Consider the following 15,749-nt stretch of genomic DNA (forward strand, 5'->3'; position numbering starts at 1 on the left):
CCAATATGGTTGGTAACTAACCCACTCAACTGGAGGCACTCTGAGGCCTAGACATTGTCTCTGTGTATGTGTGCACACAACGTGTGTACACACATACACACTTCACTGTCATGGCATACATCGAGATCCGTCACTGCTTCAGATCAGCTTTCCTCTCTTCACTCAATAATTCATGTGGTGTGTGTGGCCTGGCTTGAACATTATTCATCAGCTGGCTGGATCCAGTTCTCCTCTCTGGTTCAGCTTTACAAAAGCAGTAAGACACAGCCCTATCCCCTCTCTCTGAGTGAAACACTACACTTTGGATTATTTATAATGCCTCCTGGCAAAGCCTGGCCCGACTGATGTTGACAGGTAAACAAGACGACAATGTTATTGCAACTGCAATGTTATTGCAACTGCTGATGTTAGAAGTTGTGCTCGTCAACAATTTGTTGGACATGTGATTGCTGTTGACATGAGTAGAAGATAATAAAGAAATGGTTCTTCTTTGGCTGAGGTTAGGAAGAATATTTGGTTTGATTTTACTTTGACATTAAAAATACTGAGCAGCCATGCTAAAGAGCATTGTACTTTCGCCCCCAAGCATAGGACGGGCACTGGTCGACATTTTTACCTGTCCTTTCCTGTTGACCCCAATGATACCCGAGGTGGCCTCATGTGGAGCGGTGACAAAGATGGTCTCTCCACTGATGCGGTTCATGTAGATGCAGGTGCCGGTCTCCAAGTCATACAAGTGGATGTAGCCATATTTGGTAATAAGGAAAACCACATCTTGCTTGGAGCTTATCTGTCAAGTAAGAGACAAAGATGCATATTATATCTGTTAATATTATTATTTTACATCACCATAAACCACCCAAAAGGGTTTTCCAAAGAGAAACTGGGACAAATACAGAACCAAAGATTGAGTAATTAGTTTAAGATGAGTAACTAGATTTATCCTTAGGAACTACAGATCATATTAGAACAACTGTGTCCCTAAAACCATTAATTGACTGTAAAAAATATGTTGTGAGGGAACACAGTTACTCTGTATAATTTACATGTGTATTCTAAGAATAGCAGATGATTGTGCTTTGCCTGAGCCACCTGCCAAACTACGGAAACATACCTGCATGGCCACAGGGAAGTCGTTCTGGGCTTCTGGAGGGAAGAACACATCCACTGCTTTCTTTGGAAATGGCTGGTTGGCAGTTGGTGGAGTTCCCACTTCTATGATATGCAACTGTGTCAGAGAGAGAAATCAAAAGTTTGAAACTGTCACACTATGATTTTTCCTATAAGAAATCCAAAATCCATGTATTTCCCCATTATGGAATTAACACCAGTTACCTTTCCTCCAGCTTGGCCTCTGACAGCAAAGCAGAACAAAGTTGACTCCTCTGAATTTCCCTCCATCTTGAACTGAGCAAAGCTGGCTGCATGGCCTTCGATGGGCTGAGAAACTTTTCTGTCAACAGAGTAGAGCTGCATGGCTCCCACTACCCGATTTTGCTGAAAAAGGACAAAGCAGTTTACATACAAATGTGAAAAACAAACTGGTTAAGCAATGCTAAATATAAAGCTGCTGAGTTACTTAGCAGTGCGAGCAGGTTACTTAAGCTTTCAGACATGCACTGAACTGCATATTCAGTGCATGTCTGAAAGGTGCATGTGTGAACGCAAAAGTCAGAGTGAGAGGCTCCGGATTATCTGCGGACTTTCTCTCTCTGGCCTCCTAGTATAAAGTCCGTAGAAATTCCCAAAAAAGTATGTGAGAACACAGCAGGGGATGCCCCGCTGGATTCACTGCGAACAATGGGGGGTTGAACAAGCGAAAAACGCAAAAATGGAAGAAAAAAAAGGAAAACTAAAATCTCCAGATGAAAGAGTGGTCACGCACGCGCACACACACCAAGAGAGTTTGTGGCTACAAGAGCCGACACCAGTGTCTGTGTGTGGTCAAGAAAAAAAGCATGCGGTTTTGAACCCGTAGGTGCAAAGAAACTACACGTTCAAAGAACATCCCGCTGCGTTGTGCATGTGTGAAAGGAGACTCTACCCATGCTTGAAAACAGCTTTACCGTTTGTAAAGAATGTTTGAAAGGTTACTAAACCATGGAAATTACTGTTTGGTATTAAATCAGAAGAGATGAGCAGAAATGTACCTGGGCTGAGATGCCGATGAGCAGGAGCCATTTCTGCTTAGCGTCAGTGCGGTAGTTGATGATCTGACAGCCTGCCAGGCTGGAGTGGCGGTCAAAGACTTTCACAGGCTGCGAGTCACCCTCCATGCTCCAGTGGTAGACGGCAGTGTCAGTCACAAGTGCAACTGTGTTAAGGGAGATCCACTTCCAGAAGGTAACATCGTCCGTCATGGTGTGTGCCTTCATCTTGCTCTTCATCTCAATGTTGAAAATCTGAAGGGTTTTGGAGGCTAGAGTAGGGGGAGAGATGGGGCAGGAGCCAGGCCCCAGAAGAATGTTATAGTTTCTGACAGGATGTCTACAAACACACACACACACGTTCATTGGAAAAGAGAACACATCAAATTTAAATAGAAGGGAGATTCAAATTTGAAACATCAGTAGTCATGGCACAGAGGTCATCAGGCAACGACGAGGCCATGGCCGATGGATCGTGGATGCCATACATGCTGTAGTCGGAAATTGTGTCATGTAGTGAAGTGTAGTGAGACAGGCGCAGAAAAAATACCCGTGAATATAATTTTGACCTCATGGGAGGCTTCACCAGGTGTCACTGTGTCAATTATGTGTACTCAAGCAAGTCAATTTTTCTACACACAATAGGTAAAATATAAATTGACAGGCCAATAAGAACACATAACTGTAGTGTTGCCCAATACCAGATGTATGTTGAAATATAAGTAAATGAAAAAGAGTTATTCTCAATGTGTATTAACTTGTGCTCCTTGTGGCTCTGTGAGAGTGAGAATGACTACATGCATGCACACCCCTCCTTAGCACAGGTCAATAACTTAAAAGAATCAAAGAATATAGATACATAATTTAACTGAACTAAACACAGGTCCTGAAAGATTCTTTATAAATGTACTTAGTATGTGTCATGAATCATTATGTCCGACTACTTGGCCCACCCCATCAAATGAACAGCCCTCAGAGAGAAACAAAGCATACAGAGGGTAGAAGCGAGAAACAAACAACTCACAAAGAAGGCCAACACATCTGCATCTGAGCCAATTTGTCAAACAGTGGAATACGACATTTAAACAGACACATGGAGGCACAATTAAGGGGCAGGGGTAGTTTTAGACAGTCAGAGAAATGGTTTCCAATCATGATTATGGTTGATTTTCTACAGTTGCAGATCAATGTTTTGTGACGTCTTGATCCCAGACGAGAGACTAAATGTTTAAAAAAGGTTCACTCACCTGATTTGTTTTATTTTTGTTTGTTTTATTAGTTTGGGTTAATTTTGTGAACTAAAGCTTAATTATTAAGCAGTGTGACTTCCTTGTTTGTTCATTATTCAATACTCATTAAGAAAGGGAGAAAAAAAAGCAAAGACCAATGCGTTAGCACATCTGTCAAGATCATTTTGCCATCACTAAGCCATGGAATCAGAGAACTATAAGCGTTGTGAAAAATGGAGCAGCAGCAGCCAAATTGTAGCAAGCAAAAGGATTTTTCATTGAATAATCATCGGTTTTTCAAGGTGATGGGATGTGTGTGCTCGCACTGCCTCCATCCTTCAGACATCATGGTTGCATGAAAAGGTCAGGGCTACATACTGCGTCACATGACAAGGTTGGCTGAGAAGCGTCATTATGGTAGACTGAGCAGGGAAGACAGTGAGGGGTGGAAAGAGGGAGGAGGGATCTATGCTGAGGCTATGATGTATAATTAGAGAGGGACAGACCGGTACTACAGCCTGAGCCAAGATTAATAAGACACTACAGCTACCTGTTTCATTGAACTACCAGTTCCCATAATGACATATTCATGTTTGCTGAGGGGTGTGCACTGATTAAGGGCAACTGGTTTTTAGTGAGAAGCTTATTCTGATCTGTCCTAACCAGAAGAGGATCCATTTAATTTTAACTTTGGCAATCAGTGTTTTTATTTTTGCCGCAAAAAGACAATAAATTTGAACAAAAAAGAACAAACTGAAGGCAAAGAGCCATTGTGTAACATTTAACTAGGCAGTATAGTGTTAAGTAATTCCACTATTGTAAAGCTCAAGCCTCTAAGTCACATGTTTGTCAGCAATATGTTCTCTCTATAAAAGTACAGCACAATTTACAACTGCACATTGTACCACGTCCTCAGTAGAGGACATTCAGAAAGAATGTCAACAGGACATAATTTTAACAGGAGAGGCAATTTCATACAAATACACAATTTATTTTACTCTTAACAGCCCAGCATTAACTCTACGAAAATGACATCCTCATTTGTCATTGCAAAACATTATAACTAACCAATGGTCACTATTTAATGTCAATCCACACTTTCAAGCCCTGTTAATAGTTCTCACAGTCACATATGGGAAATTGACTAGAAACCTTGTGATCAAATCAGTGCCTTAAGGATCAATTTAAGCAAAATAACTCATTTCCCAAGTAAATCTGTAGGCCTATGGAGGCTTAGACATCCATTAATTTCATAACATACCAACTGTGACCACAGGGAGACAGGTCAGCCAAAAGTCCTAAGACAAGTGTTTGGCTCTTTAAATGTTATTTCACTAGTTAGAGGGGGAAGAGGCCAAGAGCTGAACACAGACAGATGGACACATAAGGGTGTTGGGATCTGCAGCTCCTTAACTCTCAATAGTAACCGTTTATGAAAAATTACTGAATTAATTCACAAACATGAAAAACAGCTGGGAAACAAGTGAAACAACACTTGGAAGAAGACATGAATTTCAAAATGGAAATTGAGAAGGAAAGTGAATTAAAATGAAATACATTTTACCCATGGTATTACCGCATTTAAAATGGGTTCTCAATCACTTGTACATACAATACAAATAATGGAATGCCAGCAAGCTGTAAGGCTGTGAAAGCTAAATCCTGTTTACAAAGAAATATTTTCAATGACCAAGATTTAGAAAAACTTGTGTTGATGGCTTTAGTCATGGTGCATTTAATTATTGTGTATACTTAATGGGATCCTTTCAGTTGTGTAACTTGTCCTTAAATACCATCTTGAAAACAGGATTTCACTTCCACAATGAAGTAGTTAAATTTCAACTCACCGTCTGCAAACACATAAGAAAGCAGTAAAGTAAACAAAAAACAAACAAAGAACATAGAAAAGACAAAAACAAAAACAACAAAAAAGTCAAACCAATCATGGATGCTGAACGAAAAGGATAAATATACTCTATTTTGAAAATTTACACACAAATGTTTCGAAATCATCCAGTAAAAGTACTTCTTAGTGGAAAAACTAAAACAGCTGGATGTGTATGGACATAACTAGATGGAAATCATTTAAAAATAATCTCAATTATAAAATAGACAATACAGTCATATTGAACAAACATGTCTGAACAGAGCGCTGCTGAGTTAAAATATCACATTGAAGTATATGATGAAGTTGTAAAATATAATTTAACGCTAATCTAAAGAAATGTGGCTTCTGTGATGCCAAAACACTGACGTACCTTTGAGCGCAATGACCTTGCTGGCTGGATTCATGATGGCGCTGTCAGCTGAGATGGGCCTGCGGATAGGTGTATTTGGGTCGGCCATGTCAATGATCACCACCTGAGACTGCTCGCCCACCTTCTCCCGCACACAGATAAACTTGTCCGACTCCATGGTGAGTGTGCTGAAGCCGATGTTGGCTGGGTTGATCCCTAAGTTTTGGAGCTATGAGAAAAGGATGGGAATAAAAACAAGTTAGTTTTGAAATACAGAATATGATTTGCGAAAAATCTATGACAGCAATGAGATCACATTCTTCATGCCACAATCTCTCATTCAGGCTGTTATTTGAGATGAGGTAGATCATTTCATTTGCACTTCAAATTAGTTCAGTATTTATCAAGAGGAGCCAGGGCAACCACGTGTTGAAATAGAGGACGTCATCAGCCAGTGACAGTAAGTGTCAGCAGGTTATGAGTTCCACTTGTTAATATTGTGCATAGCAATGATGATTTCAACAGTTCAATTAATTTAAATTCCTGATGTTGACCAAACAACAATAGTGTTCAATAAGAAGGCACTGACTCTACTCAACTGCCTTGCACTACCACAGCCTATCAGGTGTCCTTGCAGCTCTGAGCAGCTCTTCGGACACATGGAGCTCATCACAACAGGCAGAGATATGGACTGGGTGGAGTACTCATCCAAGTTCTCAAAGAATGGGCCAGGGAGGAAACCACAACCGTATTACACAACACTCTAGTCATGCTGCAGTCCGACTGCCAACAACTTTTCAACTGTGACTTTGAGCAGCTCATTGCATTTGGTTCAGATGCAGTTTGTCAAGACAACATGTAGCACTTTCACTGCAATAAGACAACATCTGTCGTTACAATTGCTTGTGCCTAATGTTGTGTGTGATGTAAACCAAAGGAAATGAAATGCTGATGCAATCAAACAGAAAGTAAACCAGAGTTCAGAAGTGTAGCCTCAGTTTAACAGATGTGGTCTCCCAGCACAACAAACTGTGTGATACAGGAAATTAAGAGTATTATCCTGTGAGAAAAGCTGAAGACTGTAGTTGCACTGCTTTGCAGCACAAAATACCAGCAAGCTCTGCAGCCAAGATTACTGCCAAGGCTGGAAACAGGGCATCCTGCCTGCTTCACAGAAACTGACACAGCACTACCTGCTTAAGGCAGCCAAACTGGATTGCTGTGCCAGAACAGCTCTGAGAAGGAGTCAAGACTCTGATACAAGAACAAACCATGCATCATGTTTACAAAATTGGAATATGATATTAAATCAAATGACAATGGACAGGCAAATGACACAATCAGTGAACAAATTATTCCAGTGCCTTCCCGCTAAACAATTGCAAATGGCAAGGTGGTTGTGAAGTAAGCCTGAGGGAAATGAAACTACCAGAAACATTTCCAATTGGTCACATATTGCTGTTGCAACTTCCTCTACTTTTGCAACCTATCAGGAATACACCACAGTTACAAATGTAGTATAATCACCTACAACTCTTAGGAGAACAAATTTTAAATCAAATGGAATAGCCATGTTTTGATATAATTTTCATATGTCCCAGACAACTGAGTTGTCAATGTAAATATGTCAATACAATTCATTGTGGGGAAAATACTTTGCTATCATATTTGGTGCTACATATCTTGCCAGCTTCAGCCACAGCTGACTCATGTCTGGTGGTGAGTTCATTTCAAAGCCTGCTAATGATAAAAAAGAAATCCACAAATGCTAATCAGCAAACACAAACCACAGTTCCAGGAACTGCTCAACGAAGTTGGAACACCTTTTATCAATGACTGGACACACCCTCCCACGGCTCTGCCCCACCCACATTCTTTCACTGGCGAGTAACCCGTTTCCCTCTCGATGACATTGCGATACATGACCTTGCAGAACAAGTGTTACTACCAGCTCGAAGAAAAGAACTGAAAACTAATCTGAAGCAAGATTTCAACAGTCACTTTTTTTTATTGCTGCAAAGGATGACATCATGCAGTGACATCATCGCTGCTCCCTTGCCCCTTTATCGTTGCCATTGTCTGTGTGGAAGACTTGTTTACTGAGGCAATATTTATTCATGACATGAGACAAAGGGACAGGGCCCGCAGAGAGAAAATATATTAGACCCTGAACATACTGGATTTCAGTAATAACTAACAGCAGTTTGTTTCATCACAACATTCTAAAAAAACATATTTCTTGAAATATAGGTACTGAACTGGGTTCCATTATATCCTGAACTTGAATTTAAAACAGGGGCACTTGTCTCTATTAACAATATCTGAAAACCCCATGCAGTGATTGTGAGCTCTGAGACCTTGGGAATATACTTTCTTAAAATCAACTCTCTAATCTATGGAAACCAGACTAAGGGACGTCTACACATTAAGCAGGCAAGGAGGGTTACCCCTCTGTTAATAAAAAATAAGTTTTCTAGTCAGATTTACTACCTCTGTCCCTAAATAAAAGGGACATAGGTAAAGTAAATACAGCACAACAAATACAGATAGATGTTGCACTGCTGGAAGACGGAACGCACCACAGTCTGGTCAGTCAGACTGGTTTTCTTGTAGTAAAACACAGCTGTGGGCTAATGCTACTGTGACATCAATGTGCAGGAATTTGGTGAAAGCAGGTCAATCCAGTGGAGCTACAACCATTCTGGAAAATGATTCAGTTCATTTAGTCTGGCCTGATGTGGCCTGGTGCTGCTGTGTTCAGCTTAGTAGTCAGCAACAAGCTTTGACGGGCAGATGCTTTTAATTCATCAACAGCTAATTAATACCAGGGTTGTGAGAAGAGAAAAACCGAGCGAAGAATGAGACCATCGTTGTACTCTAGGACAATCAACAAAATTATAGAGTCCTGATGAAAATGTGAGGAGAAACAGTGAAGAAGAGGAACAATTTACAAAAGAGTTCCTGAAGGCTAATGACTATAACACCGAGCTAGCAAGTGCAACTGCAACATCAAACTACTAGCATGAGACGCAAGTGACAAGTACATTATGCATTGCTATCATTAGTCCTTGGATAAATCATTAACTCAACTCTGCCTCATTACATTCTGATCCTTTTCAATACTGCATCTTCTATGACATGAGCTCATATGAGAACATACTCAAAATTAGTGTCTCTGCAAGGCAATATATTTTCTTTTTGCAGCAAGGAGAGCGCACAAATCTGTCGTACTACATTAGCCTCACAGAAACTTCAGAGGTTAATGTCATTCAATTAAGAAGATTAAGCTTGCGAGGAGTCTTTTATCAAGAGAGTCAAGAAATGAGTGCCATCTACTGCTACCTCACTGGAGGTTTTATTGAGGATTTACTACAGAGACACATCTCTCTACTACCAGTCACAAGAGTGAGTTGACTAAGGTCACAACTTCCTGATAAAGAATGTTTCGGCTTCCACTTTCGTGCAACCTGTTGTTTCAAGCGAGATATACAAAAAAAATCCCTGAGAGATGTTATCAGGTGTAGTATGTACAAAAAAAATGTTTCCTGGTGGCTGGAATGGCAACAAAAACAATTCCATTTAAAATATGTGACAAACATTCCTCATGTTGATCCTTGAGAGCTTCCATTCAACTGGTGTAATCAGGCATCCATCTGATATGGGTCCCAAAATCAATAACATTATTATTAATGGAACTCTTGCTCAATACAATTAACTGATACATCATCATGTTAATGTACTGTAACTGTAGTGAGGATGTTTCCCTGCTCATGAGGGCTTATCCATACACAGTCATTCAGCTCAAAATATACTGTGCTCTCAAGGAAAGAAAGTATATCAAACTTGATTTAAGTTCAACTTAAAGCTACAAATTTGAGCTGATGGATGCAACTGAATGCTACACAGGGGAGGAATAAGCCAGCCGATTTGACCTACTCCTTATGACCCAAAGGGAATCCCATCTGTTGATTTAACCTGTACCCTCATCCCTCAAAAGGAAAGCAGCATCTTGCTCAGCGAAAAAAAGACGAGTGTCCCACACATGTTAAGTTCAAGGCAGGTCAGAGAAGGATGTGCCATGTAATGTGCTGAGGCTTGCAGCACTTCACTGCAGTGCTCCACAACAGGAAACCAGGGACCCATTGTCTACTAGGACTGAAACAACAGGCTGGCCCAGTGCTGCCTCCTCCACTATCATGTGACACTAGCAAGGGGACATGTGACCAGCCCAGGGGTGAAGAGCAAGAGGGCTGCCTTTACTGATAAAGTGGAGGGGGAAAAGACGGAAGGATTGCATGGATTTGTGAAGCCCATCCGTCTCCACTCCAGGCCAGTTCTGCTGAGGTGGTTTTTGGGACTGCAGTTTCCTTTTTCTCCCAAATGTACGCTTTATCTTATATTTAAACAGTGCCGCAGAATTTCAAGTGTTCAGCAGATCTGTTTCCTCACCAGTCACGGGATCTCAGCTGGTCAGTTACTAGCCCAGTGCAAAGTGTGACATGCAAACCTTGTAAAGTGATAAGAGCATGTCCAAATAAACTAATGCCATAAATGTAGGTGTGATGAACAGATTACATTTAGAATCAAACAGCTGAAAATAAATCTGAATTATATCCCTTTGGTCTGCCAGCCTAAACCCAATCTTTTAAGTATAATAAGGAAACTTAGGCCTTCCACAGAACACAAGCATCTAATTTAAAGCAAACCCGCAAGATTTATAAGAATAAACATGACAATAATGCATATGTTTTCTTCCCACAATATCTATCTATATTCTGTAAAAATCTATAAAAAATGTTTAACTTATTCGGGGGCCCCTGTCTCAAAAACAGGAAACTACATGCTGCACATTTAACAAAAAGGTTTTGTTGAGTGATTAGTAATTGCTTTAGCAGTGATATTTAACTGATGACATGTTTTGAAAGGATTACTGTGGGTACTTACAAAACATCACTGAAAGTAAACAGTGTTTTACCATGTAATTATGGAATCATATGTGAAGAACTGTATTGAATTAACACACCGTTGATAAGCTGAGGCTTGGTTTTCCCTCCACACATCCACAACAATGCCTATTTGAAACAGGAAAGGCTTGAAAAGCCATCTTAATAAATCATATGTGCAAAGGAAGTGGTTTTTTTGGATTATATCAACTTAACTATTTTTAAAGTGGAAACATCAATAAACTCCTTGGCAGCAGTTGATGCTCACAGTATTTGAATTTCATTCATTCAAACATAAATCATCATTAATTCAAAAGAATTACATCTTTTATATTTGCCTGGTGTTTATTGGTTTACTCTTTGTGTACAACTGTCCTGATATAGATACCATAATCAATAATCTTCATGATACCAATACCTACTCCCAGGATAGTATACAAAGTGTATGACAAACTGAAAGAAATCTGTGGAGTTCAGATAAATGCATTTTAATGACACTTGAACAATTAAAGTTTTTAACTGGAGTCCTAACTACACTACATAAATGGATAATCTATAAATATGCAAGCTATGCATGTTGACCGGATGACAGAGGAAACACGACTGCAGACTTTCAAGGAATAGCAGGGACAAAGACAGAAGACCAAGTTAAATGCTTGCTTTTGATGCTGGCTCTGTACATGAGCTCTCGACACATAGTCCACAAAATCACAATCTTGAAGACATTGTCTGTGTAAGCTGTAGTTTGAAAAAAGTGGGATGAATTGGCATCATACATGCTGCCAGTGAGTTGTGCAAAACCTAAGTACTTCAATATCTTGATATAAGACTTGTATCACAATTTTAACACCACTGGATCCCACCGAACAGACAACAAATGTATCACCCTGCCCTTCATATTACTATGCGATTAATCGACATTTACTAAACACAGGTGGACCGCTTCAGGGGGGAGATTTGACATGATCATTTTTAACATGAACTTCTCAAAAGAAATCTATATGATAAGATTTTAAACTACATACAAATTCTCTGAGTTAGTATATGAGACTTAGGTTGAAGCTCAAGTTAAAAAAAATATGGTTAGAAAGGTTAAGTGATGGCATAGCGAAAAAAAGCCACTGACATTTTTTTTTACCATCTTGGATCACTCCAAGATCATGTGACTCAATTGTACCAATAAACTAACTTTCTTCCTACAACCTGGGTGCTCTTGTGAGGAGCCATCTCACCTAACAAACAGACAGCCAACAAAATGAATGGACAGACTCCTCAGGACAAACAAAGCAGTAATAATCCAACACATTAAAAAAAGGGGGCACATTTGGCATTTTTTAGGTAAACCTCACAATTTGTCCTGATGTATATTTTAGTTCATATTGCCCATCTCTAATATTCTGCAATGATTTGCTCAAGTGATGTATGCTGTGAAACATGCATGAAACAACATATGCAGGTCATGCATTAGTGATATTTGCCAGAGATTCCATGCGAGTTGATTAGTCGCACAAAATGACCTTGTGATGTGCCAATGACACAAATCACAGAAAGCAAACTTCAGTCACATCTTGGCACTTTATATGTCTGAAAACTACAGTGCAGTACAGTTAGCCATTTGAATTAAATGTGACAATTTATTGTATTATCATACAAATATGTGTATTAAAGTGAATCACAAACAACTATGAATGACAAGAAGCTATTTAGAGTTGCATTTGCTGAATGAAATTGTTAAATTTGAGAACTACCAGGCTAATTTTGCTGCAAAGCTGTTGTATCAGAGCACGGAAGCCCAGACCTTTGCCTCAGCTGAAGATAATATCTTAGTTCAACTGTGAAGCTCAGTATGCACTGTAATTCACCACTTCTGTACTGCTCTCTCTTTTCACGCCCACCCCTGCAATCAAAAGGATTTTACAAAGAAGTCAAATAGTAATTTCATTGTAACTGTATGCACAAAAAGACATTTACATTGCTTTGTTAAATATGCAATCTCTTGTGATGGGCCTATATATTAACTAATCAACTGCTTTTAAATAAACTAAAATGGCAATAATACAGTGCTGAGCTAAACTGACTTTAGTGAAATTTCAAAGAATTATGATTTTCTTAATAAACAAAATCCATTCACTTGATTTAAACTAGAAACATACCACACCTTGCTATTCTAGCGACATAGTGATAGTCTCAATGAGACCAGAAGGCCTGGATCTAAACAGCCACCTGCTGAGCTAAATGTTAGTCACATCAAATGGCACTGACCTTGACCTCTGACCTCTCTTCAGGGATCAATGTCTAAACACTGTTGTCATGCACAGAAGACACAAATCCTCTTGGAAATTAAGGACAATTGGAGTCAGATAAAGTAAACTGTCCTATGACATCTGTCTCATTAGGCTGGCACAAGGCTTTTTGTGTTTAGGTGAGGCTAGAAAACAAATAAGACTGAATTAATAAAATGATTGTCTTCAAGGTAGCAGATCACATTTCTAATTAGAAGCTACACTGAAACACCAAAAGTCCCAATGATTTATTCATTACACTTGGGATGCCAGCGCTCCAGACTGAATCCATGAGCATGTCCCACCTCCTAAACCGGGTCAGCTAGCAGTTGTATTGGGCTAAGGTAAAGGTACATTTAAACCAAGTAGGATCCATATAGTGCAAAGGGCTGTACAATCACCGCAAACACCTGTTTGCCTGGTTGTACTTTCATTGCTGCCATATCAAGGGAATAGTTTTCCGGTCAGACACAGAGGTCTCAGTGAATGTTTGAGCCTCGGCCAACTCGGACTAAGTCATTCAACATGGTTAGCCGAAAAGCTATCTGACAGGCCAGCGCACCACATGACCACTTTACAATGTACCAATATGACAGGCTCCTGAGGACGGCTAATCACGTTCAGTGTAATCAAACGATGCATGTTTTATACATGTCAAAGCAAATGACTTAATCAGTAAAGTCAATATAAACTATCACCGCTGACTTAGCTGTCATTTATTCTGATAGCTTAATGGGTATTTGTCAGTACAAGCAATAAGGAAATGTATTGTGTGGTTGTTCTACCAATTAGCATTATCGCAGCACTGACAGTGAGTATTTGTACTACAGCGGTCTGTACTCTGAGAAAATGAACACTTCACCGAGGGTGTTTTCATGGTCGATATGCGGTGAGAGTGGATTACAGTAGCATCGTGTTTCTAAATACAACCTGATAACAATACGTTTGTATAGCTCCTGGTTCTGTGTTGTAGACTTTCCTCGTTTACATCAGGCACAAGGGTGGCTAGTCAAAGCGTTAGCAAGACGGCTAGATGCTAACCAAGATAAACGTCATCCACCCAGACAAGCTAGTTAGCCTAGCACCCGAGAGCTAACTTAGCTTGTTAGACTTTGAGAAGTCTCCGGGGCCACGAAGAGTCTCGCACCGATAGTGACTGAAAGACAAACTTCATCTAGTGATACAACCATTCATTCACAGCCGAGTTCAGTCTCCATACACGTACCTGCAGGTGCTCCTGAAAGCGAATAGGCAGGATCTGAGCCATGGCGGTTCCTCTGTCACTCTCCTCCGGTTTCTTCCAATGCTAACAAACTACAGCTTCTTCACTCAGATCCTCGTCGGACAGCCAGGGAGCCTCTGAGTCTAAAGCCCAGATGGATTCAACTATGAGCCTTGTTTCGAGCGTGCTGTCGGTGTGATGGTACTTTTTTCAAATTCGTCCCTGAACTGTTTACTTTCGGGCTTCCCCTAGCTAACGAAGTGCCGCTACACCGACTCCCTGGACCCGCAATGGCGATGGAGGCTGGTCAGCGCAGAAAACATCCCGGAAATGGAAGTGCACTCAGCGAGGCGGATGGATACGGAGTCACTTTTACAAAAAGTACATAATACCGTGTGTTATCAGTATTTCTTTGGCACATTTGCAATGTGTTATATTCTCCTTTGAAACGCCAGAACAGCCACGTCTCATTTCATCATAAAACTACCGGAGAATGAATTTAAAGAGGGGAACTACTTCTTTCTATTTCGCCCTTTGATTTTTGCCACATCATTCGCCTATGTAAATTAACGTCATTCTTACGTGTTGTACACTTGTTCCTCTCAGCCAATCAGATGACTCTGATCAACCACTGAGGAAACTTTATCAAGCATCCATTCAACATTTATTTTCTATTAAAATGTGCTTTTATGTGGTTTTCACTAGTAGCTTTATTCTGACCACAAGAGTATAATATGAATCCTTTATTTATTTTCCTTCCATAAAACAAATAAACTATGTGTTCAGCATGATTCACTTGCACAAAATATACATATATACATAATAAAATAATGAATAAAATAACAATATCTTCACCAAAGTCTCTACGCAGAGTAATAGTGTGTTCATTTTATATTCATCGCTCTTTGTATATATTGTAATTGTTTATTTTTTGCACTGTGGAAGTGCATTGAGACACCAAACCCGTACATGGCCAATAACGCTGATTCCGATTCTGAGGATTTACGTGTTTCTGGTTACCATCATGCAATATCTGCAGGGTGGAATGTGCACCCCAGTCATCATTTCCCCTTTTTAACATCCACAGTTTTTGTTGGCAGAGGATGTAACCTTATTGCTCAATGTAAAACTAAATACTGGGAAGAAATTAGTCAAATGCTCTGACCTTTTAGCAGAGATTTCATTCTGTTGATTCAGCAATAATGGCATCTGGAGAAAAGTGTGGCTGCAGACAAAAGTTGTTAGCGATTACACACCATGATACCAGAAGAAAGCAGAACTCCTGGAAGAACAACATTAGAGAATACAACTGCAAATGAGAATAGTATAAGTATAAGTTATATTGCTACTGAATAAAAACTGTGAAATTAAGTCAATATAATGCCAATTAAAAACATAATACAACATGACAGCCAAATGAACAGACCATCAAAGTGCCAATATCAATTCAAAGCAGTGCAATCACAAGTTTGTGCTTTGTATAAACCTTCCGTATACAGGGCACGAACAAGTAAATCAAATGTAAACAATCCGAGTATACCAGGAGTGTAACACCAATCTTTAATTGCTGACAGAGAATCATCTTGCATCATCACATCACTGGATTTCTTCAGACCAAGTGAAGAGTGACCACGCGCATCCAGATACTTTAATTGCAGAACAAGTTGGTTTCACACATTTTACTACATT

At 39.8% G+C, this 15,749-nt stretch overlaps 1 protein-coding gene across 2 annotated transcripts in view; it reads right to left on the reverse strand.

The window, feature by feature from the left end:
* The window catches only part of cltca (clathrin, heavy chain a (Hc)), a 32,483-nt gene extending 18,104 nt beyond the window's left edge, over positions 1 to 14,379 (reverse strand). For both annotated transcript variants that reach the window (XM_035177986.2, XM_035177985.2), the window contains exons 1-7: positions 14,064 to 14,379; positions 5,635 to 5,842; positions 5,224 to 5,226; positions 2,151 to 2,419; positions 1,336 to 1,497; positions 1,115 to 1,228; positions 617 to 790 (exon numbers count right to left, since the gene is read on the reverse strand). In XM_035177986.2, the coding sequence (XP_035033877.1) occupies positions 617 to 790; positions 1,115 to 1,228; positions 1,336 to 1,497; positions 2,151 to 2,419; positions 5,224 to 5,226; positions 5,635 to 5,842; positions 14,064 to 14,105 (972 nt within the window). In that variant the 5' untranslated portion in view covers positions 14,106 to 14,379. The remainder of the gene's footprint in view (positions 1 to 616; positions 791 to 1,114; positions 1,229 to 1,335; positions 1,498 to 2,150; positions 2,420 to 5,223; positions 5,227 to 5,634; positions 5,843 to 14,063) is intronic.
* Positions 14,380 to 15,749: the final 1,370 nt, after the last annotated feature.

This window comes from Hippoglossus stenolepis, chromosome 15 (assembly GCF_022539355.2).
Source record: "Hippoglossus stenolepis isolate QCI-W04-F060 chromosome 15, HSTE1.2, whole genome shotgun sequence".
Classification (NCBI taxonomy): domain Eukaryota; kingdom Metazoa; phylum Chordata; class Actinopteri; order Pleuronectiformes; family Pleuronectidae; genus Hippoglossus; species Hippoglossus stenolepis.